Source organism: Drosophila guanche, unplaced genomic scaffold (genome assembly GCF_900245975.1).
Source record: "Drosophila guanche unplaced genomic scaffold, DGUA_6, whole genome shotgun sequence".
NCBI lineage: Eukaryota > Metazoa > Arthropoda > Insecta > Diptera > Drosophilidae > Drosophila > Drosophila guanche.
This window is the reverse complement of record NW_022995751.1, coordinates 1,452,708-1,480,059: the sequence shown is the minus strand read 5'-3', so window position 1 is coordinate 1,480,059 and position 27,352 is coordinate 1,452,708. Positions and strand designations below refer to the sequence as shown.

General features: G+C 45.5%; 2 protein-coding genes and 1 non-coding gene across 6 annotated transcripts in view; 2 read left to right on the top strand and 1 right to left on the bottom strand.

Moving 5' to 3' along the window:
• Positions 1-13,776, bottom strand: part of LOC117587045 (lysosome membrane protein 2) — a 28,411-nt gene extending 14,635 nt beyond the window's left edge. For 2 of the 4 annotated variants that reach the window (XM_034277477.1, XM_034277476.1), the window contains exons 1-2: positions 2,618-2,757; positions 1,532-2,543 (exon numbers count right to left, since the gene is read on the bottom strand). The gene's annotated coding sequence lies outside the window, so the exon portion shown is untranslated. Of the gene's footprint in view, positions 1-1,531; positions 2,544-2,617; positions 2,758-6,010; positions 6,194-13,766 lie in introns of those variants that run through there. The other 2 variants (XM_034277478.1, XM_034277479.1) reach the window with 2 other exon arrangements.
• Positions 13,777-14,069: 293 nt separating this feature from the next.
• On the top strand, positions 14,070-26,409 carry LOC117587161 (myb-like protein Q). Its single transcript, XM_034277667.1, has 5 exons — positions 14,070-14,675; positions 16,761-17,504; positions 17,619-17,723; positions 17,794-17,897; positions 25,450-26,409. Exons 1-5 carry the CDS (start codon positions 14,156-14,158, stop codon positions 26,269-26,271), a joined length of 2,295 nt encoding a protein of 764 aa, XP_034133558.1. The 5' UTR covers positions 14,070-14,155; the 3' UTR covers positions 26,272-26,409.
• Positions 17,951-18,022, top strand: Trnac-gca. Its single transcript has one exon. It is a non-coding gene; the product is annotated as a tRNA-Cys (tRNA).
• Positions 26,410-27,352: the final 943 nt, after the last annotated feature.

The following is a 27,352-nucleotide window of genomic DNA, read 5'->3' as shown; positions in this document are numbered from 1 at the left end:
GATGCCTGGCTGTCTGTGGCTAAGTGACTTAAGGTGTAGACAGCGTTGGAAATTTCACTAAAATTGGTGTCTGCGGTTCGCTTGAAAGTGAAACTGATTGGTGTTAAACGAGAAGGTGGCGTGATTGCAGAGAGTTACCATGGCAAAAGGGGAACGAAGCTTAATGTGTGTTGTAATGCAAGATTAGATAGAAGATTACATGCGAAATAAGCCAACTCATTCGCATCTTATTTTCCCTAGAAAATAAACACATCTCAAGGCAGAATTTGCACACAATTTCATTTCAGCAGAATGTGCTTTTCCTTTCCTTTCGAGGGATTCAACTGAGGTCATAAACTATTTCGCAAGATTCGGTTAAGAGTCCATAGTCTTTGGTCAATAATCAATTGTCATATTTAGCAGACACACAACAAAGATCCACATTCGTGTGGCTCTAATTGAGTACCACCGAAATGCAAAAATTGCTCAGCAAACGGAAATCCACTCGGGCACCTTTCGGTTTCGGTTTCTGTTTTAGTTTTAGTTTCTGTTTATGGGTTTTTGTTTCTGTTTGAATTTCACCTTAACATTGACCTGAACTCTACCTTCAAGTGGGTCAAAACCTGATCAGAGCTGGGGAAATGGCAACGTTATGTGGTCTTTGGTACGTGTCTGCGGCTGCATACTTGCGAAATCCCACCGAAAAACACATTCCGAACAAAAATAACACTGATCAACAGACTCCGCATATGCATTTGGCCAAGAGACCAAACTAAAACCAAAACACAAAACCCAAAGCTGAGGAATGACCACTCATAAACCACATTGACGCGATTTTGCATAGCTTGCAAAATGTTTCAACTTAATTGCAGACTCCGAAAAACAACCCAGCAAAACCCAAGAAACTATTTTTAAATAAAACCAAATCAAGTCAAGAGAAGATTTTGGCTTAGGGATTTCCACAGCCACTCATTTGGCGAAGGGTTTTTCTAAGCCAAAACCTTTGGCCAAAGGTCGAACTCTAAGGGAGGGATCTCCCTCATCTCAGGGCGCTGCAGCGGACTGATAAGACCAGTCTATTGATACTTTTATTTTATTTTGTTACTTTTTTGATCCAATTAATTCAATTTGTAATCCCATTAAAAACATTGCAACAATATACAATGCACATTGAACGGCTCTCGGGCACTTGGGCACTCGTCGAGACTGGGTTTATTTAAGGGCACGGCGTGGTTTCGATTGATAAGCAAATATTTGATTGAAAAACAAAAACCAGCAGCATTTTTGCATTGCAAATTGAATGTAAACATAAATGAATTGCAAAAACAAAAACGGACCAAACAAATTATTTAATAAATAAATCACGTATTAAATTACTATTATTTTACGCTAATCTATTTGGGGAAGCCCTTAGGCAGCAATTAATAATTACCAATAGACAATATAATTGATATTTATTTATTAATTAATTAATTCGCATTACACCCACGCCCACATTGCACGGGGAACATGGAAAATAATCACTCAAACGCCCACGTCGTCTGGCACTTACTTTTGAGAATTCTTGGCGACTGCACAGCTAATCCAAAGTTGGGAAAGGTTGAGGAAGTCTAATTGGAGTTCGTATTTGGATGGTGTTTTCCACTAATCAAATCAGCCGCATATTCACTCACTTCACGAATTGATTTAAAGCCAATTGTTGTAATTTGTGTGTGTTAAACGAAACTTTGGCTTAGTCACACATATTATCCTGCACTTTTTGGGGAGTCTGGTTTAGTGGCCCTGCGGGGCGAGGTGTGGACTGAGTGGCTTATGACGATCGCGCACGCTCCCGAGCATGTGTCGTTTTAGAGTTGACGCGTCGGAATGAAAAACTCGCATGAATGGACCGTCGTCTGGGCAAGACGTTTTTGTTCAAAACCCCAAGACTTATAGCGGCGACGTCGTATAGCAGCAGCGGCGGCAACAGCAGCAAATCGGCAGCAAGTCGGCAGCGATCGGCGACGCCGACTAAGTACGAGGCAGCGCTTAAGCCGAGCTCTGAATTGTATTAGTGTAGCTGCGCCTCTGCGCCTCTGCGCCTGTGGCTGTGCATCGGTGAGTGTATGTGTGTGCCTGCTGCAATCCTCGCTGCTAGTTTAGATTCAACAAAAATTTGGCAATTGCCTGAGAGCGAGAGAGAGAGAGAGCGAGAGAGACGCGTCCGCAACTGAAGTCGCTGCGGCGTCGCAGTTCTCGCACCCTCTGAGGTGGATTTTCGGTCTGTGGTGAGTTTTCCTTGCGTGTAAACAGCCTGCAGAGGGGGGGAACTTTTTGTTGGAGTTTCTGCTGAGTCAGCAGCACCACACGATTTGCGTTGTTGTTTCTTGTCCGTCTGTTTGTCTGTCTGCCGCTTGGGTTCTCTGGTAATATATAAACTTGTCGGCCTTTTATAGCTTCCTTAGTATTTCCGACATTTTTTGGGGTTTTTCTGAGCAGCATGCGAGGCGACGGAGTGGAAAAAGATTCCCGCTTACCCAGGATGTGGATGCGTAGCAAGGCCCCAAGTCCCCAAGGCTGGCTGGCTGTTAAAGAGCAAAAATGGATTATCAATTGCACCGAAATTAACCCCAAATCATATGGCTTGAAGGGCACTCACTTGTGAAAACTTCCAAGCCACTAAAACTACAGTGCCCCGCTCCTCTCCTCTCCCTCAAGGGCAGTGGAAAATTGTGCGGACAGCGAGCGCAATTGTTTTTATAGTTTCCACTTAACCGTCCAGATCAGAGGCCTGACTGGCTTTGCTCGATTGCAGCAATCGTTCCAAACGGTTATAAACTATTTGTAGAACTACGCACTGCACTGGCAGCTATGGATCTCTAACCTGGAGAACCTGTATGCAGATGACTGACTCGTTTTATGGCCAAGAACTTGACAATAAATTTAATTTTAAATCCAGCAGCCACCCAGACCAGAAGTGAACTCTGTTTTAGATCATAACTTTCCTATGCAAAAAACAGCAATAACAAATATGCAGTGGCGGGTAATTAGCATGCGGAATGCCTCTTGAAACTGCAAACGAAACGATCTTTGGGCCTTACAATGTACAATGCACAAGTACTTACTGTAATGATATGCTCTGGGAGAAGCTTCAACTTCAGAGACACAGCTCCGCTGGTGATTGATGACACCTCTTGCTTACTTAAGATTTCAGCACATTAAACAGCATGACCATTGAGTGGCCCGGAAAGTGGCAAAGCGGAAGTGCGTCTTTTGTGGCAGTTGCCGCCAATGCTGACAATTAGCCGGAAAGGAAACTGATCTCCACTGGGAGGAAGAGGCACGTTCAATGCAAAAGGTTCAATGCAGTGGCTGGGAGTTCACTTCGAGTGCTGAGCAAACTCTCCTCTCGAGACTAGCCGCTGCAATTTGCCGCAGTTAATGGCTGACACAGTTATTGTGTCGATTGTGGCCGAGCCAAGGATGTCGCTGCACTTATGAATATGGCCAAAAGGCCTTAATCTAATAAGCCAAAGCTTCATCCATGCTCCAATGAAGGTTGCAGTTGACAAGAACGACTTAATTGCAATTGTGAAATTGTACAGTCCGCGACAGACCACACCAGACCAGACGGCACATGTTTTCGGACAAGTTGCGGCCGTTTCGGGGCAAACAAAAATTTTAATTTATATTGTTTATAATTATAATTGCCAGCATTTTGCGGAAAAGGCCACACTGAACATTAAAAGTATTCAAACTGCCACCGCACACACAAACTAGCGCCGCTCCACTTGAATGGCAGCCGCAGTGTTGGGGATTTTGGGCATTTTGAATGACTTCAGGTAACGCACCACAAGTTCAAGTCCGAGACGGAGTCAGAGTTTAAATGGGTGATTAGTTAACGGCACGTTCGATATAACTACTCGGAGATGATTATCTCAAGTGCATGATCATGTTTGGTACTTGATCTTCAAACCCAAAGCGAAGGAGAGGGGATGTGTGAACCCAAAGTGTGAAATGTTGAGTGTAGAAATTTGTATTGGGTGATATCTTTGGACAGTGAGAATTAAAAGATTGATACTCAATAGATTTTGCAACACGTACATTTGCCAAAGGTAAACCAAAGTGAACAGTTTGAGGGGAAACTAAATATGTTTGCGTAGAAATGTTTGATCTGTGGGAACTGCAAAGAGAGAACTTTCAATAAATTCAAACTGTGGGCACTTCAACAACTTAATTACAAAAGGTATACAATAATATTTGCACAGCAATCATCTGCATTCAATCAATCAATATTAGCAATATTGTCAATCTGTGAATCCCTAGAACCTGCGCCAAGCCCTTTTCCATTGTTATTTTTCTCACAGTCGTAACTGAGTTTAGATTTGTTTGGCCAACACTTGGCTTGAACAGGAACTAAATGTAAGCCTTGATGCAGTGTCTCGCCCAGCCGCTGAAATTGTTTAAACTCTGAACCCGAGATGCTGATTTTGTTGCGTATTGTGTGTCGATGACATGGAACCTCAAAAGGGTGTGACCAGAACGAGCAAAACCACAACGCGGCACGGCACAGAGCACAGAGCACATCATCCTTCACATTGAGAGTTGATTCACCTGAACGTAAAACAGGTCTCGAGTGTCGTCGATGTCAAATCTCTAGGTTAGCTCTCTCCCCCAACCATCATCATCCAGCTGTACAGATCGACGAGATCAAACGGCGTCTCATTGCCAAGCAAATCGGAAATCAGACAGCACCTCAGCACGGGCCAGACCCATGAAGCATGACCTAGCCAGCGTTCCTCGTGCTGTTCCCTCGTAACTTCAAAACGAAATTATTGCCAAAATGATGGTATGGCGCGAAGTGCAGAAATACTTTACATTATCCATTAATTCAATAACTCACAACTCATGCTGGGGGGCGCTTACAAAACACCTGGCCAGACCAGCTCCAAGGGTCATAATTCACAGACGACTGGCCTAGAAGCCAGCCCCCTTCCACTGCCCCTTGCCTTCTTCTCGAGGAGTTGGGCCAACGAGTACGAGTACGATTATTTCCCAACTTTATATGCTTGTATTTCTTTCAATCACCGCTTGAAGGACAGCAGAAGCCCTGTAGGGTTCTGCGCAATCGTTGCTAATGCCAGGCAAACAAATCGTTTGCTTTAGGCCAAGAAAATGAAATGAAAACTTTTCGTCTTTGGTGTTAAAGGCGTTGAAATGGAAATAATTACCCGCAGAGGCTGTTTTGATGGCTTAATTTGTGGGCAGTTGTTAAAACTTATTATTGAAAATTTTCCATTGGCGTTTTGATGTATGTACGTAAATAAATTTCAATTAATTTGAATATATTTTGAAAAGTTTACACACAGAAATATTAACAGTGGCTTTGCCCTCGGCGTGTTATGCTTTAACATGGCAATGTTAGCTACATAATGAGACGCTGTTAATGGCAGGCCATAAGTGTTGCCTACTTTTGGGGCGTTCCCAATAAATTGATTTGAGAGAAATTACAGAATTAAATGGATCGATTGATCCAGAATGAAATGCAAGCAAGCAACCCCATTGATTGTTTACGTCAATACAGCCTGAAACGAGTTTGCACCGCCCCCTAGTCAGATATCACCGTTGCTTTTGCAAAACGTAAACAAAACTTTTCCATGATTTGCTCGACTTTGAGAACTGTTCTCATTAATTATTGACAAGATTTCCATTGCAATTATCAAAGGCACTCATGAACATGTGGACCCCCCACAACAACACAATTAGATCGTATAATGACGATTTATGGAGTAACTTTACAGCCAGTACCTCTTCGATTGTGCAAGCGATTTGTAGTACGGGGAACTGTTTAAACTTTACGACGTCAGACAGTGCATTAAAATAGTAGGTAGCCAGGCAAACATTTAACCTCAACTCCAGATCTGGGGGTTGCTTGAACTGGGAATTGCACTTTTTGCTGCACTCAATCAGTCAGTCAGTCAATCTGTCAGTCAGCCAATTAGTCAATCAGTTGTCATTCCATTTGATCGATATCTTTATGCACTTCACTCACCCATGGCAGGTTCCTTCGTCTGAAGTTGATTAACTCTCTCATGGATGGATGTCGGCCATTTGTCTGTGATTTAATTATGTTTCCATCGTAATTTAATCATTATGCAATAGTTTTTCATGCTCTTTTCTTGTGGCTGCACTCTGCACTGCACTCAATCAATTATATTTATATTTATATTTATGCATATTTTATTTATACAGAAATCTGTCCACACGCAAAGCTTCGACCCCGACTGTGCCGCATGACTCGCGCTCGCATGTGGAGAGAGAGACTGCGGCGGCGGCCCTTGGTGCTGCTCAATTTTCAGATTTCTTGTCGCCAGAACATCATGTAGCTCGGGCAGGAGTGGAGTGAGGCCGATTGGGGCTTGGAAATAGATAAGGGCAGGTGGGTTGAAGAGGGCTGTATTACGGCTAAGAATACAATGAATTATACGTACGTTTGTCGGTCCATTTATTGGTGGAATTATGATGCCAAATAAATCCATTTTTAGGCACACATTTTCGTGTATGTTTGGGCCCCGCTTTAACCGCCGCTGCGCTCCTGCTTCTTGAGCACACTTAATAAGCCTTAATTGAACTGTGCGGCTGACCTGCTGGCATATGCGTGTACTGGCACTCGTACCAGATACATATGTAGATATTTATGCTCAAATGTTGGCTGCCAGAGTTCGCCACTCGCTGCTCTTTTCAATTGCTTGCCCGGCGAAGAGATGTGATGGTGTTGCTTTAGACTCTAGTGATGTCATTTGAATGGCATTCGAACCTACCTCAACCAACCTATCAGCAATGCAAATAGCGAGTTTAGTTCTCTAATTAGGGAAGCTTCAACCCTTCGCTCCGCTGCAACGTTCCGTCCCGCACAGCCGCGGCAAACGTCAATCAACTGGGGAGGAGCAAACAAAACTACAAAAATATATTTAAACATCAATGTAGTTTGCATAAATGTAAATAAAAATAATACAATCATTTTGAGCCGACACGACACTCACTTTTTATGCCTTTACCCTCTCTGCAAACAGTGGATGGGCAAAAAATTGGATTCGGAAAATGAAATTAAATTGTGCAATCAAAAATTGTGATGAGCGAGCAAAAAGCCAAAGCCTGGCAAATGCAGAAATTCTTTGACGTTTGCCTTGTTGCTGCTGCCCCTGCCTCTGCCTCTGGTTCTGCCTCTGGTTCTGCCTCGTTGTGGGCCTGGTCAGAAACAGATGCCAAGTGTCCATCAGAAATGCAGCCAATGGATTTGCTAAAAAGTGACAGGTGCTGGCCGTTGCTGGAGCTCAAAGTAAGGGGCACGCATCACACCGCTCTGGATTAATTAAAAATGTGGCGCCTCCGGCCGCAGGCTTTCACTCACTCAACTGGCATCCACGGTATTGCCAATTGGCAGCAAAGTTAATTGAAATGGCTTCTGGTTTACGGCTGAATGGCTGTTTTTTGTTGTTGTTGTTTTTCTATTCCAATTAGAAATGATAATTTAATTCATATTTTCCCCGAACGCTCTTCATTGCACAATTCTCATTTCATAAATAATCATTTCATATTTCCCTAAGCACGTGACCAAAACTAATTTTATTTTCATTATCCAATTGCGTTCCCGGGCTACCCGGGCTAATCCCCCATGCCCTGCCCTACATACTCGTATCTGGCGATCTATATATGACAATGGCACCCTTTAGCTAATCTAGAGCTGCGTATCCAAATGGGTGCAGCAGCATCCCTTTTGTTGCCCTGGTGGTGGCGGCGGCTGCCGAGTCGACCTTTGCATACATTTCTGGGCATCGCATCTGTTGCCTAACTAGGCGTTACATTGCTGCCACTCCAAGCACGGTGGGGGGTTGCGGCGTCAGCTGGCAAAAGTCTCTAATTAGCGCTGACAACTTGTTATGGAATCGGGCACAATATGAAGGTGGATCAGGCACAACAGTGGAGAGTGGGAGTGGATGTGGATGTTGCCGAAATGAGATCAATCCATCAATGGAAAGGAAATGAAATGAAATGCTATGGATTAACATTGAGATTAACATGGTTGAAGCGAAAGAGTCAAGTAGAAGAAGTGACAGGATATTGAGAGTAGAGTATTGAGAAAGATTCCTAGAGCAAAGGCGGTTTGCAAATGATCAATCAAAGAGAAAGATCCAATAATATAGATCAAGATCATCCTTCAGACTCTTAACTTTTTAGTGATAATAAAATGCGTGTCTCCCCATTGATTTCGAAACATTTCTGCAACTCTTTTCACCAACTTCCCATAAATCTCCAACGAAATTTGTTTTGACTAATTACACTCAACTCAACTAGAAGGCAAAACAGTGACAACTATTGAGGACAACAGACTCATACACTTCTTAGACTCGTAAATTGCAATGTTACTTACGCCTGGATGGACTCGAATCGAGGGAATTGTCCGCAGAGAGTCACATAAGTCAGCAAAGTACAAGGAAACATGGAAATTAATTAAAAATTGTGCTCTGCGCCTTGTGAGTCAAGTAGTCCTTCTTTCACACGTTGCCGAAACGCTGCCCCGTCTTTCCTTACCTTCCCCTCCCTGGCCGCAGCGTCAAGTGATGGTCCTTTTTTTCTCCAGAATTTAATTCAGTCTCTGGTAGCAGCAACCCTTCGTGTTGGCCTGCTTTTGGGTCTCCTCTGCTTCTGCCTCTGTTATAATTGTTTCGAGCTGTCAAATATTGTTGTATTTCAGCTCACTCCCCTTCTGCGCCTGCTTCTGGCGGACCTTTGCAATTTCGTGTAATTTTATTAATCACAACAACACATTTGTTGTCTGCCCGCCCCTTTGGGCTTCACCCATCCCCGTCGATGCCTTACTCCTTTAACCACCTCCTGCTCCTGCCCCTGCTCCTGCCTGTTTGTGGGTCTGTCATTTAGTTTTGACTAATTATGCAATTTGTATGCAATAAAAAATATTAATTGCCGTCGCCTCTGCTGCTCCCTCTTTTGTTTGAACTTTATGCAACTCTCGGAGTGGCTCTTTTTTTGCTCTGTTTTCGCTTAAAGCTTTTGTTTATTTATTTGTTGCTATTGCAAGGTTATGGGGCGAGTGGTCCATGGAGTTGGTGAGGGAAATGCTTTGGTTTGGGGGCAGGGCTGGGCAAATTTTCCAGTTGGCTTAATCGGCGCCCTCATGCGTACATCAAAAATCAACGAAGTTCCAGCAAAAAATTGCGAAAATATATACCAACCCAGAGGAGGGGAAGGTCAACCATAGATCATGAACTGCATTTAGGAAAGAGTCCCATAAGAGAGAGTTGAATGTTAAATCAGAGAGATGGAGAGGCTGGAAAGAGACATAAACTATAGAAATAGAAGAAGGGGAAACTAGAGCAAGTGGAGAGACATAAGGAGGGCGATTGTAAAGCGCGAGAAAGAGAATAGACAATGAGCAGAGTGAAAAGTGTTGGATAACCCATGGTTCCCCTTTGCCATACCTTACCTTTTGGCATTTAAATATTAACCACAATTCATTATGCAGCTAACAAACAGATCCACTTAACAGCCACTCAGCTGAACAACACTCTCCTCCTCTCCACTTTGCACCAACCAACCCGAGCACATTGTCCAAAAACAAATAAATATATGGATGGTATTGTGTGGCATAAGCGAGCCACCGCAAAAGCCGCAACTACCGAACCACCCAAGCCACACACACATACGTGGAGCATAGAACAACAACAAAGAGGCAACCATTAAATGTGTAAATTTCATAAATTAACCAATAAAGTTGGCAATTATTTCCATATTGAGGGGCATTGAGGGGTCAGTAAATAAAAGGAGTGCGTGAAATAAAGTAATAAAATAAGGGAGAACGAATAATAATATTTTCATAAACTGTTTTGCAGCAAATAAAAACTTTATGCAGAAAAAAGTGCAAATAAAAAAGTGAAGAAAAAGTTGGCGCCCAAAAATCGCTTCATTCTAATTACTTCCTCGCGACTCGCTGAAGGACTTCCGGCAGCAGGACACGTCCGCCGGTCCAAGTTCAAGTTGAAGTTCTGGCCAGCTAAGAGATTCGCCTCGAAGAGAGAGCAGAGGGAGCAGATGGGCTGCGGGAGTCTGGCTGCACTGGCTGGGCGCATAAAACAATCGTTTTGTAATAAAGATGAAAATTTTATTAAAAGATGTCGGAAACAGATGTCGCCGCACACCACGCCCAGCCAGCACCCAGCACCCAGCACCCAGCACACTTCTGTGCCCCATCCTGGGCAGCAAAAGCCAAGCCGAAAGCCGAAAGCCAAAGCCAAAGCCAAAGCGACAACACACACTTTATAATCTTTTATCGCATTTTTTCTACTTGGCTGACACAAAGAGCGTATTTATGCGACTGTTAACGTTATGAAAAGCCCATAATTTGCCAGCCACCCCAGACACAGACACAGACACAGACACACACTGTGGATTCCCCCTGCTGCCCTCCTAGTTCCCGTGCGGAATATAATAAAAATAATAAACGTTGTCCTGAAAATCGATGCCAAACAGAATTCGCATTCATTTCAATGGAAGGGAATGGAGCTGAAGGCCAGCAGCTGGAGCAGGGGTACAGCGGTACAGGGGTACGGGCTATGGGTAGTCCAACTGGAGGACATGGCCATGGCAGCAGCTGATATCGACAGTTAAGTCGGTTGGAATGCTTTTTTCTATATCGCCGTCCTTCGAGCCACCATCGAGTGTCGTGTATAAATGTTTGCGCTTTATTATATTGCCCAGCCACGCCCCCCACTGCCACTGCCACTGCCACTGCCACTCAACCAAGCAAGCAAGCAAGCACACCCACACAGAGCCAACGTGCAGCATCTTGTGACATTTTACCTTTTATTTCCCCCTGGCAGGGCGGGGGAGCAGCAGTCGATACACGATAATGATATCCATATAATGATGCGGCTGTCAATGGCATTCGATTCCATTCGCATTCGCATTCGTATTGGCATTCCCATTCCCATTCGAAGCCATGAAGTTGTTTATTCTCCAAGCTGGAGTGGCATGTGGCAGCATTCCAGTTACGACACAGGAAAAGTCTTTGCGTTTACCTGCCCCAAAAATGTATGGCCGGCCAAGGAAGTGAATCAAAGTGAAACTTGCAAAAGAGTTTTGAGCTCTTGAAGTGGCAGCATGGAAATGATGTGGCATGCTGCAACTCTGGGGATTTGGCTGTTGAAGCGTCAAGATAGAGCCACAGAAAGAAAGAAGTTCAACAAAAATAAAGAAGAAAGAGCGAAATCTGTTGCTGAAGAGTCAAACGAAAGGGAAATTAAATGGAGCTATTACAAGCTTCAGGATTGAATATGAAACAGCAAGTAGATATCCAGAAATATCAAGATAGTGGAACGAAACATCTGCTGCTGAAAAGTGTCAGTTCAGAATTGAAGAAAGAGCCGATAAGTTTGCCTATAAGACGAAAGAAATATCCAAGAAATTCTGGTTGAAGCCACGCTTTGATCTTTCCACAGAATAAACATAAAATTGGCATCTACACACTTTGCTGCATCTACAACTCAGCCACAGCCAAAAGTCTCTTCTTATATTCATTTTCAGCACAAAGCCAAAAGCCAAAACGAAAAGTCCAACATTTACAGCACAATAATCCCCACAACAGGCCCAGCCCTTAGGCGGCCACAGCAGCGGCATTATTTAATAATTTACATATTTCCAATTCGGCAAACAAATTACAGACAAAACAACAAACAAAAAACTCCATAAAATACAAAATCTGAATAAAAATGAAAAATAAACTCAACTCAAGTCAACACTCTGAAAAACAATTAAAAGTTTGTCTTTAACACTTGGTCCTCCGGTCCACCCGGGAGCAGGAGGAATGGAGTCAGGGGGGGTGGTGGCATCCACAGGGGAAGTGGGAGGATGTATATCAAAAGCCTGTTTTGGTGATGTGACGACCCCTTTCATTTGTCAAAAAGCAGCGCCATGACAATGCCAGATAAAACACAAATACGAAATGCGAAAAGCGAAAAGCGAACAGGAAGCGGAAACGGAACCGAACCAGAACAGAAGGAAAGGCTCCGACAGCTCCTGGTGCTACTGCTGCACATTCAACCCACTTATCAAATAATTGTCCTCATATTATGGCAACTACAAAGAATGAAGCAATCATAGCGTAAGAGTCGGAGATACACAGAACCCAAACACAACGGAAGAGAGAGCCAAACCCAAATTGTGGAAAATGGAAAATATTCGGCTTAAGTCATGTGTTGGTGCCAAATAAAAATGTAAGGACTCTTCAGCGCACACACTGCCAAGCACACACACAAAGAGAAGGAGAAGGAGAAGGAGAAGGAGGAGGAGCAGGAGACAGTGAGAAATCCTTTGCATAAATGATGATGGCATGATGAGAACTTTTAATCATTATTATCACATATTTATACGCTTATATGAGCATGTTTTATGTACTCGCAGAGCAGAGGCAGCCCCAGCAGAGGAGGCAAATCAGGAGCAGCATGGATCCACTTTGCAGCTGGAGCTGGAGCTGGAGCTGGGGGTTCGGGTTCGGGTAATCCTTTGAGGCGTGCTTCATATGAAAGCAAAAAGCCACAAATGGCAGCGCAAAACAATCGACAAGTGGAAGGAGCAGCCCCATGGCCTCTTGTTATCGCTCCTCGTCGTACTTCTTCCTATTATTGTGGAGAGCACTTTTCCGCCTGCTAAACCCCCCTCCCCCCCCCCTTGATGGGTTTCCGATTCGAGTGAGGCCACGCCCCGACTTTGGCTGGGCAAACTGGCAGCCGGCAACCCAACCACTTGCAATTTTCCAAGCCCCGAAAGCAGCCGCAACAAGGGTTGCTCCTCTCTCTGTTGCTCTCACTAGCCTTGTCCCTTACGAGTGTGTGTGTGTGTGTTTGTGTGTGTGTGTGTGTCTAGTTCTTATACAATAGATTGGGTGGGGGTGTACACACACACAGCACACACATAGAAAAGGCCAACAGAACACAGACACTCGCACTCGCACTCGCAGTCCCTCCATCCTTTGCTGCCTCTTCTAAGCTCAAAGCCTTACATAACCGATTCGTAGCAATATTCGCATTTACTTTGAGTAAATAAGTCATCATTGTCGTCGATTGTAGATTGTCGTCATCAGCGACGACGGCGACGACGAGGACAACTAATTTGCGGTCATAATAAAAGTTAATCTACTAACTCCTTGGCTGTGTGCGCCCTTTGGCTTAGTTTTCTCTTTCTTTCTCTATTTTTGTTAGCTGATGATGGTCGTTGTTGGTGGGGGTTGGTGCTGCCTGCAACAAATTGCGCAAAGAAATTCAAAAGAACTAAAGGAAATGGTATGCCAAAGATACAATCAAAATTCTATTAAATTTCACTTTTAAGTGTAGTCAAAATATTTGTACAAATTGCAATGCAGTTTTGACTTTAAATATACTCTTAATTCAACAGCAATTAATCAGTAAAGCTGTTGAGGCTTTTGGCTCCTAAATTTGATCTCAAGTAAAAGAAAAACTTGGCAGCCTGCAAAGATCAAAAGCTACAGCCATGAGCACTTGCCCCACTGTGGTGGTGCCAACAAATCTAATAAGACTCGACACACACACACACACATACATAGAGAGGAAGAGGAAGGCAGGCAGAGGTAGTCACAGTTCAAGGCGGCGGCACGGGCACCGGCACGGGCACGGGCAACGGGCAAAGGCAACAAAACAAGAAAATTAAATTTTTATTGTTTTCACACAAATAAAATCAAATAAAAAGCGCACAACAATAACGAGCAGGACACGCACGCACACACACACATAGAGAAAGAGAGAGCAACAGAGAGCGAGAGAGAGAGAGAGAGAGTACATTGAGTACATAAGGAGGCAGGCAGGCAGGCAGGCAGTCTGGCTGGCAGCATCACGTGCCACACCACACGGATGAGCCAGAGGACGACGACGACTGGGCAGGAGACGCGGACCAACCACCGCCGAGCAACCCCTGTGCTGTGCTCCTGCGAGATGCTGCTGCTGCTGCTGCAGAGCTCCTGCGCCGAGGATAATGTCACAGTCTGCACGGGCTTTGCATTCAGTTCGATTTGAGCACTCGACGCGAACGCGACGGCCACACACGGGATACGAAACACGGAAAGAAGAAACTTAAAGGACTTACCCACAGAGCGAGAGAATCGAGCGTAATGTCAACGGCCTTTCTCGTGGACAGTCTTCTGCATGCACAGCAGACCTACACGGAGAGCCAGCTGAAGTCGAGCCTGAGCGAGATGCTCCTGTCGCGTCGTGCCGGGGAATCGAGTGTCGCGGAGTCGCGGGATCCGCCGCAGCCAGAGTCGATGTCGGTGTCCCCGGTGGAGCAGCGGGCGGACAGCTGCAGTTGCTCGAAACGCGGCTACAAGTGTGATAAGTGCCGGGAGCACCGTGCGGAGAGTGTCGACAGCATCGAGGAGATGGACGACGATGAAGACTCGTCGGCGGATGAGATTGTGGCCGACATTGAGGAGGAGCCGCACATGGAGGATGAGGAGCTGGACGATGAGGAGATGCAGGCAATCAAATTGCCCAAAGTGGAGCACAAGGAGACCACCATTCCGGCGGCCGGGGCAACCACCATCCTGAAGGATAGCAACAGCAAACCCATTCTCAAGTTCAGTGTCAGCGCCATCCTGGGCGACACACGGGAGGGAGTTCGCGTGCGGAATGGTAAGAGATGCGTCGATCCCTTCGAGAGGCTCAACAAAACGGATCCCCACACAAATGAGGCTTGGCAATTAATTTGCCAAACATCAACAAAACAGAAATACAATTGCAATATGAAAAGCCAAAAGAATAACAAAATTCTGGTCCAAAAATGGGTTGCCGCCTGATGCTGATCCTTCTCCTGGTACATCGCAGTTTGCCTTCGTTTTTTGCGCCGTGCATTTTTATTATTGTCTGTGTGGCCCTAAGCCCTCGGGGCCTGGCAGGCTGTAAAAACACAACCACACCTAATCATGTTTAAATTATTGGGCCTGAAACCCATCGAGCTAAATGCCGTGCCGCAACCAGTTCCACTCTTCCGATGAGACTTCCGCGGCGATCCTCTGTCTCTTCCGCTCGTTGCATTGCGGCTGCGCGTGCTGCTCACATCGGGGGATGACTGTGGCTGATCCTTGGGATCCTTAGGGTTGTGGGACCGCACAAAAAGTAGGCGGAACAAATCGTCCATCAGTCAATGTAACAGCCTCAGCCTTGGCCGTTTTTTAGCTGAATCTGAATGCATGCCGTGGACACTCTTTGTTCTCTCTCTCTGTGGCATTTGCGGGATTGTAATTGTCATGTGATTACTGTTGTCGGGTTTATATTCGAATATTAATGAGTGGGCTGCAACTAGCTGATATCCCATATTTTTTCTGCGTTTTTTATGCGATTCTATTGCCAATATTTTGGGGTTTAAATGGAACGTTTTTGGCCTGTGATTATTTTTTATGGCAGAAGCGTGGCAGAAATATTAAAATGGAAGGCAGATTGGCACAAAAGATGAGCGCATATAAATATATATTAGAGGTTTATGGGAAGCTAATGCAGCTTGAGTTAAAAGAAGAGACTTGAGGCCAACTTTGTGTAGCATTAAGTGATAATTTTTCATCCATCTTTCTCCACTAGATTGTCCCACCCGCAATTAGCATCGTTTCTCAATCAATGAACCAATTAGACTGATTTGCCAAGAACCAAAACTAAATTGCCTTTTTGCCTAAACTTTCGTTTAGCGGCAGATATTTTGCACATTTTGCACAGCGCACAGCTGCCGATAGTCGTGGGGCAGAAACAGAAAACAAACAAAAGTCGAACGAACAATTATAACTTAATTTGTGCGCTCATTAGGCACACATGTGCCACACCACAACGCACAGCACACACACACACACATGGAAATCGGAGGCTCCACAGAAATGGAAATGTTTTTTGGGGGTGGTGGTGGTGGCGGGCAGGCAAAAACTTGTGAACCACAAAGATGCGAGGCATCAAACCGAACAGAGGGAACACACACACACACAGGAGCGAACTAAAGAGGCGTTAATACGTTAATTGTTTCATTTCTCTAATCGAATTAAAATCATATCCTGCATATCCTGCAGCGCCTGCCAGCCAGCCTGCCAGCCTGTCAAAATGTGCGTGAAACGAGAGACAGAAACAGTGTGCTTGTGGCTGCGTGGGTGAGAGAGCGAGACAGCCACAGCAATGGCGTCTGCCTGCCTTTTTGGGGTGTTTAATTAGAATATGAAATGCAGCCAGCAAAGCTCCCCACAAAAACTCACCCCTATCCGAGACGAAAGGCGCCAAAGTTTGCTCTCAAGGTGCGATTGTGTCTGTCTGTGGAGGGTTGGCGGTTGGGGGTTGGGGCTTAATTATGCCAACTTTACACTGACACTTCAAAGCAGATTTGGGCTGCCATTGTTTTGGGGTTATGCGATGTGTTGGTGCTGCCTGTCTGGAAGTTGGCAAGGAGTTGCTGTCTTGGAGCTGCCAGTTTGCGTGTTCCACGGCTGACAATCTGACAATCTGAGAATGCTGACTGGAACTTGAAAGTCTGTGTTTCTCGGCGGGGGAGTAGCTGAAAAGATAATGATTTAATTGTATAACAAATAAAACATTAAAGAGTGTGGGTTATACTTTCCTCTGACCAACTGACTGTTACTTTTCCCTCCACCCAGTGTCTGCCAGTAGCCTGATCATTCCGCCTCCCATTTATAGTTAATTGCTGTCACCACTAATTGTTTTTCCCACCTCTTCTTCCGCCGCTCACAGAATTCATGCAACCGCAGCATATATGGCCTTATCTACAACAAAACTTTATGCAACAACACACACATCAATATCACCAACACCATCAGCAGCATCCACAGTTGCAACATTCGCATCACCATCAGCCGCCGCCGCCGCCGCCGCATCATCATCATCATCATGGGCCGGGGCATGCAGCCCATTTTCCGCATCCCGCATTTCTAACGCATCAACTGGCGGGGCATCCACATGCACAGCATCCACATCCACATCCACACTCCCACCACCATCAGCATCAGCAGCAGCAGCAGCAGCAGCATCCACATCCACATCCCCAGCAGCAGCCGCATCCTGGCAATAGTTGTCAACCGCAAACCGCAGCGACGACGGCCGCATCCTCGTCGTCGTCACCTGGCAGCACAATTAGTGATAGCGACAACAATCACAGCACCAGCACCAGCACCAGCAATGGCCAAAGCCAGAGCCAGAGTCAGAGTAACTCCGGCCAGGAGTTGGGCAATGCAAATGGCGACATGGAGGACAATGGCAATCGAAGATTAACGCAAGAAAAGCTTCAGCAGCAGCAACTGTTAAACGGTCAAGCTGGTGGCGGGGGATTGCCCACACCGCCACCGCCTCCACCGCCAGCGATTCATCCGGTGATTGCGAAGCCCATGCCCAGTCGACCGACCCCATTCCTGCCGCACACCCTCAACCATCCGCACTTGCACTCGCTGCTGGCGCACTGCCGCAATCCCTACATGAGTGGTAAGAGTCCTGAATCCTGGACACAGCCCACCCGCAGTGCGCATTAACAAGTGTTTTGGTCTAATGCATTTCCTCTACTTCCCTCGCTCTCCCTTCCGTTTGTTGCACTTGCAGTTGGCGCCCAAGTGTTTCCCCTGCCGCCGGGCCAGGGCTTCCCGTGGGCCCATTCGACGCGTGGCAAGCCACGACGTGGCATGATGCGACGTGCCGTCTTCTCAGGTGCGTGGACTGGGACACCAAGCTCCCATGCTGGATCCTGGATAATTTATAATTGTTGCTTCTGTTGCAGACTCTCAGAGGAAGGGGCTGGAGAAGCGCTTCCAGCAGCAGAAATACATCAGCAAGCCGGATCGCAAGAAGCTGGCCGAAAGACTGGGCCTCAAGGACTCTCAGGTGAGCTTCGATCTTGGCGTTTATTTGGACAGATTTGGGCGTATTCACCAGTTGGGGGTATAGCTCAGGGGTAGAGCATTCGACTGCAGATCGAGAGGTCCCTGGTTCAAATCCGGGTGCCCCCTTTCTAACTTTTTTTCTTCCATTTGAATGCCATTGCATCGATGACATTGTACCCCAGGTGGCCTTTGATCAACTCCTCCGCGTTCTTTCAAAGGAAATCTTTACCCTTTCCCTGTAACACTTTCAAATTAAACACTCAATTAGCATTTATCCGCTGCTGCCCACTTTGGCCTCAACTTTATCCACTAAACTTTGGCCCATCGCCTGTGATATGCCACTGAAAAAATCAATAAGCTCCGCCAGACTAAGAGCATAAATAAAATTATGCCATTATGCTCGTAAAATGATATTTGACCGCTGATGAAACTTTTCAAATCAGCTTTAAATAAGCAGACAACAAAAGGCGACGGGAATATAAAATATACACAGAGTCCTCGTACTCGTGCTCGCACTCCTGCAGTAAAAACAAAGAGCGAACAATGAAAATAAAACTCCGCCCTGGAACAGGGAGCAAAGCTCTTTGGCTCGGCAATGGCTGCGCAGAGTGGAAAATGGCAGCAGCGGCGGAAGAAGGTAATGGGAGCTGGGCAGGGCAGGGCGGTTGCTCCTTGAAATGCGCAGTCGCTGGGGGCGGCTGTCGTCTTGGGTGGTCGCCAGCCAGCCAGCCAGCCCGTACATATCCCAAATATATACAAGACAGGGAGAGTCAGAGCTGATATATAAGCAAAGGTCGGAGCTAGCTGTGTGTGTGGCGTGGAAATATAATGAAATTATAACGAGCTATAAGAAATTCATTTCGTCCGAGGAGACTGTGGCTGAAGCTGAGAGGGCAGACAGACACGACTGAGGGAGGGACAGCTTTCATTGATTTCTTTCTTCTTTTTGGCTGCCCTTTCCTTCTCACTGTGTGTCATGCAATAATTAAATTAATTTTTGTTCAACTCAGAAAAAAGAGAAAGCGCAATGCAGAGGAAGAACCTTTTTCGCATTTTCACATGGCCACGGAATTTGCGTGGCCAATTCGGGCTTGTCACAATGTCGATCGATCACAACTCAATCACAGTAGCAGTCGGAGACACAGTTCCACGAGAACACAGCAGTTGTCACCACCATTGGAAGGGATGCCTGCCAAAAGGCCGACGGCTGCGGCAGAGTCCTGCTGATGATGATGATGATGATGATGCTGATGACTGACAATGTTCTGCCAAATTAGTGCAGCTCTTTCTTTGTTGCTTTTCCTCCTTTCACTAGCACATGTAATTCATAAAAATGTTTCATAATTACACAATAAGCGTGTCCAGTTTTGGATTTGAAACATGAATTCATCAACTCATTGCACATGTCACGCCCCTCGATCGATCGATCACTTACACCTTAATGATCTTACAATGCCCTAGACCTAGACCTAGGTCTGGGTCGAGCATTCCATCTACAACACTGGAATACAATCTCATACCAAGTAGTGGCTGTGGCTACAGATGCTGTAATTCTCGACTATAAACGTCTACGATTAGTTTGCCAAGTGCGGAATTATACAAGTTGCGCTGTTATTGATTAGGCTTACGGTGTGGAAGTGGGTCATAAATAGTTGCTCTAAATCGTTTTGAGCTTGCAGTTGTTTACATCGAACAGAATTCAAGCAGGCAGGCAGCCAGTATCTATGTAGACCAAGGCAGACTTGTTGGGGAATAGGCAAAAATGAATATAAACAAAGTGAAAGTTTATGGAATTAAATCGGCAATCAAAAGACTTCCACATGTGGCACATTTTGGGTTCCTTTTACAGCATTCAAAATCCGATTGTCAGGGGTTCCCTTACTATTATTTTATGATTATTATCCCCCACTTTTGGTCATAAATCTTTGAGTGAGAACAGTTCAAAGCATTCATCAATTGCAGTTTGTCAAATTGAAAATGGAGAAAATGTCGACGGTGACAAAAACAAAAGGCAAAGTGGACAGGGAGAAGCAACAAAAATGTGCAAAAATGTGCGAAAATGTCAGAAAAATTCGCAATCATAACGCAGCGGGTGTCCGGCTTGCGGTAGCTGGACCCACGAATGGGGACCCGGGACAAAGGACACACAAAGTGTTGGCCAGCCGGCGGCCATGGCGACACCGAGAGAAAGCTGAGAGCTCCATTAACAAGCAGCTGCTGGGGGATGCGAGGCTGTGGGCTGTGGGCTGTGGGTTGAGGGTTGAGGGAGAACCTGGACAACGGTTCGAGTGCTGCCGCTGCTGCTGGTGTGGGTGATGAACGAGTGCGGATATTCACACTCGAGTGACACAGGTTGAGTGTATGTGTGGGTGGGTGTCAGTGCCTTTGGCTGTTGTGTGAGTGGATTGCATTGCGCCTAGTTGTATGCAACATGATTTAAGGGCCTTCATCCTTCGTTGTGCTGCACTTTTTTGCGGCCATTTGTTGTTCATTTCACTGCAGCCCCCACACTGCACCCACTGCTGCCTGCCATAAATATTCTCATATATTGCACTGGGCCTGCAGTGGACCAGCAGCAGGAGCAGCCGCATGAGAGATGTCCAGGAATGGTTTCAGCGTCGCGTGCCTTGTGGTCTGCCAAACGTTGCATTGATGATGGTGAATGGTGACTGGTGACTGGTGAATGGTGAATGCTGGCTGCGGATTCAGGTGATTCATCATTTCGAGTGTTGTTCATTGCAACGTTTATTGCGATTTTTACAAACGCACTCGAAAAATCGCGCCGGCCCCGGGCCCGGTCCAAAAACCGCGTGCGTTTATTGCAGCTCAAAACGCGATTTATGGGGCGACTTTCTGGTCTGTGCTTTTTTTTCCCCCGCGACTGTGTGGAATGCACGTCACGTGCAAAGGCGTGGTCGAGTATCCTAATGGTTATTAACTGGTAGATTGGAGTAAATAAAACGGAGAGAGTGCCAGGAGCTGCATATTAATGGGCAAATCTCTGGCAATGAGTGCAAGAATGTGCCGCGATGCTTCTACATCTAATAATTGAAATATTTTATGGGGAAAAGTATTCAAATCAAAAGACTAAATACCGCTGTGCCATCCATCTTGAGAGCATTCCCATCGTAGCACACACACACCCTCCAATAATCCCAAACACACACACACTCTGTGCATCATTCACGCCCCTCTTCAGTTGGGGCAGTGCAACTGACAGTTACCAGCCTCATAATCCGCTCGCTATAAATTTAATTGCCACTAATGACACTTCAGCGCTGGCTGCTCTCTGGTCTCTGGTGTCTGGTCTCTGGTTGCTGTCTGCAGGCGTCTGCCACAGCCAAACCCAAAACAGCGGAAATGAAAACATCTTGAGGCTAAATGTGATTTGCATTTTTAAATCAATACACAAAAGGCCATGGGCTAAAGGCGTCAGGCTGGTACTTGCCGTGCAACCCCCGCAGACACACACACACACACACACACGCACACACACACACGTGTCTGGGTCTCTCTCTTTCTCTGCGGCAACTTTTTAAGTGTCATGTCCAAAACAAATTCGTCTGTTTTTGATTTGTCGAAAAATGGGGGAGCAAAAAAGAAAAAGAAGAAAAATACTCGTAGAGCAGAGCCAGAATACCAGAATGCCAGAGCGGATAAAGGATAAAGGATAAAGGAAATTCCCGCCAACGCTCGGCAATCAACTCCCCGACTGTGTCGCTGTCCCTCTTCCTCTCTCTCTCTCTCACTGTGTGGCCCTTTTGGCATTTTTCACGTTATAAATATTTTTATTTTCATTTCAGTCTGCCTTGTCTTTTGTGTGTGTGTGGAGTGTGGCGAGGGCGCAGACATTTTTCCAGAATTTCGTTTTTATTTGGTTTGTGATTTCGATTTCTTTCGTTCTGCGGCGGCTTTAAATCAATTCCAATGATAAATAATCCCTGAGTGGGAGTCCACGAAATCCCCTTTTTGCTGCAGATATTTAACACACTCCATTTGGGTTGTTCTTTTGTGTGATTTGCTTTGTTTTTTATGAGCCTTGTTATCCTTTTTGGTAGTTGGCACAAGAATGATTTCATTGCTTATATGGATTATGGATGTTTTAGATAGTTTTGAAGGGGTTTGGGGGCTGAGCTATCATTAAGAGAATTGAATATATTTTATGTATTGTTTAGTTAATATTTTGAATGGTTTGACATTTCCTTCTTTGACTTTCCATACATCCAAAACTCTACTAACTCATGGTAGACTTTGAATATCTTCAAGTTGCTGCACTCCATGGCAACTTTCTTGATTCCCTATTAGTGCCAAATCAATTTACATTTCCATTTCACTTGTCTGCAATCAAAGAACACTTAAACACACCCGAAACATGTTCCTGACTCAAATTTCATTTCAATTTGCCAATTCTGGATGCTCCCTCCCCCTGGGAAACATTAAAAACCATCATTTGCAGCTTTGGTTACAAAATAAATTGTTGACAAATTGCTAAATAAATGCTCGTCCCGCCACAATCCAAAGTCTTTGGCAAACACTTCAGCCACTGTGGGGGGGACGGAATGGGACCCTCCACTAGAACAATAACCACAACGAGGAGCGGCAGGAGCTGGGTTTGGGTTTGGGTTTGGGTTTGGGTGGACAAATCGACCATGGCCAGTAGATGGACAGTAACCCAAAACGCACTGCCAACTGCTGTTGAAATGACTTTGGCAAATAGTAGCAGACTATTTAATACGCTATTACGCCGCATATCGAATGACATTTCGGGGGTGGCCCAAATGGGTTGACAGCAGTCCAACCAACCATCCAGTATCCCAGGCTCATTAGTTAACACATGTTGCCCCCGACGAGATTGGCAGAAGTCAGAAACTCGAATAGGTGGGGGGGTAGAGACTTCATTCCCATTCCCATTTCCAACTCCATTCCCAACTCCATTCCATTCTCCCCTCAGCGCAACAACAGCTTGTGCTCATTGCCCAAAGTCAATTTTCGGGCAGCAAAAAAGTAGTAGAGGGGAATGGCAGGGCAGGGCAGGGCAGGGCAGGGCAGGCCGCACTTGGCCCAAGCAATTTGTAGCTTACCCACTCCCACAATAGTCAGCAAGAGCTGACTCTCATTTCTGGGTGGTTTATAAAAACTTCAAACAAATTCCATGCGCGTTATGCTGGCAGCGTGTCAGAAAAATATGTTACTTATCGTTTTGGCTTATTCTCTGTGTGTCTTTCCATGGTAGGGGAACTACGTTAGGACAGCAGAGATTAATATGTGTGGTGGCTCTTCGACAAAGTGGCAAACAGTTTAGCTGGAATTGAGTAGGCAAATGGCTGCAGAAGAACTTCATTCTGGACTGTAATTGAAATGAAAGAGATAAAGCTAAGCAGAGGAACTTCCCAAGGAGCAAAACTAACTACAGTGCAGCTTTGCCACACACAAACTCTATTAAATAATCGCCTTTCCCGGCTTAAAACTTAATTTAAATCGCTGTGGAAAAACATTTACCCTAATTACGTGGCACAACAATTGAATTTTGGTTTTTGTCGCCGTTGCCGTTGCCGTAGCCGTAGCCACCATAAATATTAGCATAAATTTTAATTATTTACTGACCGGCAAAAATTAAGCGAATATTTTTGTGTTAGACAATAATTATATGTATGATGTACGGGGGGCAAGGGCAGGGCAGGGGCACATTACATGGCCAATATTTGTTAACAAGCTGGGGACTACGATTACGAGTACTCGCAGTGCAATAATAGAACTAAAGCTCGACCCGTTTCGGTGTACGTAATAATGCAACTGATATTTCCACTTACAATTTCCATGCGATGCGAGCTGTTTGATTGAGGAATTTCCGTTGCAGAATAATTACAGCATGCAGTCCGAGACATCGTTGACATCGGTTGAACTGGAACAGGTTCTAATTATACTTATACGTTGTATTTAATTTCTGCCCATTGGCTGTGTTGTGCGAAGGCAAACATCATAATTTCAAGCTCATTAAACTTGGTAGCCGCCGATAGAAAGTTGAAATAGAAAAGTCTGCGACAGAACGGAAGGAAGTACGCTGCCCAATTTTCCGAGACGCCTCCCTCTCTTTGGCACACTAAATTGCACGCTTTATAATTAATTTCCATCAGAAACAGACGATGACGATGACGATGACGACGGTGGGCAGTCGGTGGCTAGAGCAAAACTCTCTGTCCTCTGCCCTCTGTCCTCTGCCCTCTGTAATGGGTCCTCCCCCGCCAGTTACGACTGACTTTTGGGCTGTGGACGGGACCCATAATCATTAATCTTATCGCCGCCTGAGCTTATTATTTCAATTGCTTGTGGGGATGGGGCTGGTGGTTGGTTGGATTCCCACTGGTGGGTTGGAAAACTCAATGACCGGAAGTAAGCGGAACAGCAAACTGAGAACATTTTTGGCACGTGTCCCTGGGGCATTATAGTCGTTCGCTGTCGTAGAAATCTCTGCGGTTAATCGCTTGTTTAACATGTCAGCAACTTTTTTACTTATTTATTTATAAATGTTTAGAGATTAGGGTTCCAGTTTCCAATTTCACGCATCAATTTGCTTGAAAATTTCACATCAAGTCACAATCTAATTACCGAAGAAGAAGGAGTGCGGCCCATAAATTGTTGCAAATTGTTTGGTGGGGATTTTGCAACAAAGTGCGAATGTCCTGCTGTGTCATAGGCATGCACACAAGAGGCAGGAGCAGCAGCAGCAGCAGCATCAACAAGGACGCAACACCCACTACATAATAACTCACAAACAGTCGCCGAGGTGGTGGCACGGTCCAGGTCCCAGAGTATCCGGCAAATCTGCTTCAAGTGTCTGTGCCTCTGCGCTGCTTGCCTGTCAAATGCAGCAAAGCAACAGGGGAAAACACACAGATACACAGAGAGAGAAATGGAGAAGGACTGTCCAGAGGGGGAATGAATGAATGGCAAACTTACAGCATGTTTGCTGGACCAACTTTGTGGCCTCAACAGTATTCGTACACAAATTCGTAGAAAACTTTACACATTCCTTGCACATTTTGCACCACTATGCAGACCTTTTTTCGGCACTTAACTTTGGTTTGTTCCACTGTGCGGCCGGGCCTCTAATCAATTTGTTGCCGCTTTTGGGTAAATGTCTCTCTAATTTGCATTTATTATGGATATGCTCGGGCGTCTGGCGCTGGCATTGCAGTTCAAAGTTTTACTCTGGCCAGGGCCACGCCCACACACACGACAACATAACGCAGAAGGAAGAGTAGGGAGGGGAAAACTGAGAGGATGGGCGGGTAGTTGGTAGATTTTAGATTCAATTTGCCACAGAAAAGTTTATTTGTCGGAGGGAAAAAGTTGTTTTGTGACCGGAAAAACGTTGAAGGAATTGGAACTCATCCGCCCCTGTGGCCATGAAAAGTTTTTTGGAGGGAAAAACTAACGTCCGCTGCTGCCTGGGCCAGACAGCTTTCCATCCGAAGATGGACAGCATTAATTTACCCATTTCACTGCAAGATTGAATCCATATCTAACTCCGTTTTTTATCCTTTCGTTTGCAGGTGAAAATTTGGTTTCAGAATCGCCGCATGAAGTGGCGAAACTCCAAGGAGAGGGAGCTGCTGGCCAGCGGCGGCTCCCGCGACCAGACGCTGCCCAACAAGAACAATCCCAATCCGGATCTGTCCGATGCCAAGTGTGATCGACCCCTCACACCGATCTCCCCCTCCCTGCTGTCGCCCAATGGCAGTGTCACGCCGCCGCCGCCGCCTGGTGGCATTGCCAAGGATGAGCCGCCGCCGGCTGCTGTCACACCCAAATCACCGCAGTCCGTCAGCAGCAGGAGCTCGCCGTGTCATCCCTCGGCGGGGTATGCGGGAATGCAAATGAGCTCGCCACCCCCACTCCTAAACAGCCTCAAGATGAGCGATCAGTCGGGCAGGGCCACACCCACATGCGGTTCAGGGGGCGGTGCAGGCACAACGGTTTCATCGGCAGCCTCCTCGCCGCCGGGTGCGAGCAGTGCGGCCGAGTTTCAGGCCAAGATCAATGCCGAGATGCAGAAGCAGCTGGTGGCGGCCGATCTCAAGTTCAAGCTGGAGAGCAGCATCCAGGAGGCGAAGCAGCGGCGCTTCGAGCAGCTGCAGCAGCAGCTCCACCACTCACCCCACTTTACGGCCATGCGTGAGGTGGAGCTGGCGGCGGCGGCAGCAGCAGCACAATTGCACCACCATCACCAGCAGCAGCAACAACAACAACAGCAGCAACAACAACAGCAACAGCAACAACAGCAGCAGCAGCAGAGCTCTGAGTTCATGAAGCTGTACTACGACGACTACGATGACTCGAACTCCGACAGCGATGAGGAGATCAGTGTGACGTGATTCGGGAGACGCGGAGGAGGAATCACTGTAAATATCCGTTTTAATTGTACAATTTATTGCAACATTAAAATTATTGTATTTAATATGTGTATAATATTTTTTCGAATTTAAATTCACAAACGAAATAAACATCTTTGAAAAATCTATGAAAATATGTAAATTAAATATGGAGGAAGAATGCATGAAAGCCAACGAAAGCTCAAAACAAAAAGCTAGACGAGAAACACACACACATACAACGAACGAATATGCAAAGCAAAACAAAATATTTGGGCGCACGACTTGATTGACTGCTTTACGAACGCTTTCAATGAGGGACGGGGGGGAGGAACTGGGAAAACTGCGATAACAGTGCATGCATGCGTCCGAAAGCTTCGGACGTGTTTCTGCATGTCTTATTTCTCCCTCACTTACTGAGCTTACATACATATGTATTTACATACATACATATGAAAGGTAGGTCACGAAAGTTGTGAGAAGAGTGCAGCAGCGTGGGCATCTCGCATCTTCCTTCTCTTCCAGCAAAAGGGCGAAAGTTGATGGCCGAACAAATTACCACTCTCTCACTCACTATTTAAGCAGTTTTTCTGTTCTCACTGGCCAATTACACTGACGTCAAGTGTTTCTGTTTGATCTTAGACACCTCACAAAAACAGAAAAAAAAAATATTATAAAAATATATTAAATAAAATAAAAAATATTCTAACAAATAAACACATATTTTAAAAATAAAAAATTAATTATATTTAGAAACGCAAAAAGGGGAAAAAAATATATTAAAAATACTTTAATTATTATTGAATATTTTTGGTAAATCAACTACCACTTGATAACCGTGCAAATAGAACTGGGAATTGCAATTGCATTGCATCTGCTGAAATAAATTTAATTATATTTTATGTCAAACCCTTGCTTGCATGCAGTTCCTTCACTTTGTATGTAAGGATGTTTGGAAATCTACATGTAGGTATACTTTATGTAGATATCCTGCCATGTAAAAGTCAGAGGATTACAAAAAAGAATAGCCAGCAGCTGGCAGTGAGGTAAAACATACAGGAATAGCCATACACCCACTCAACCA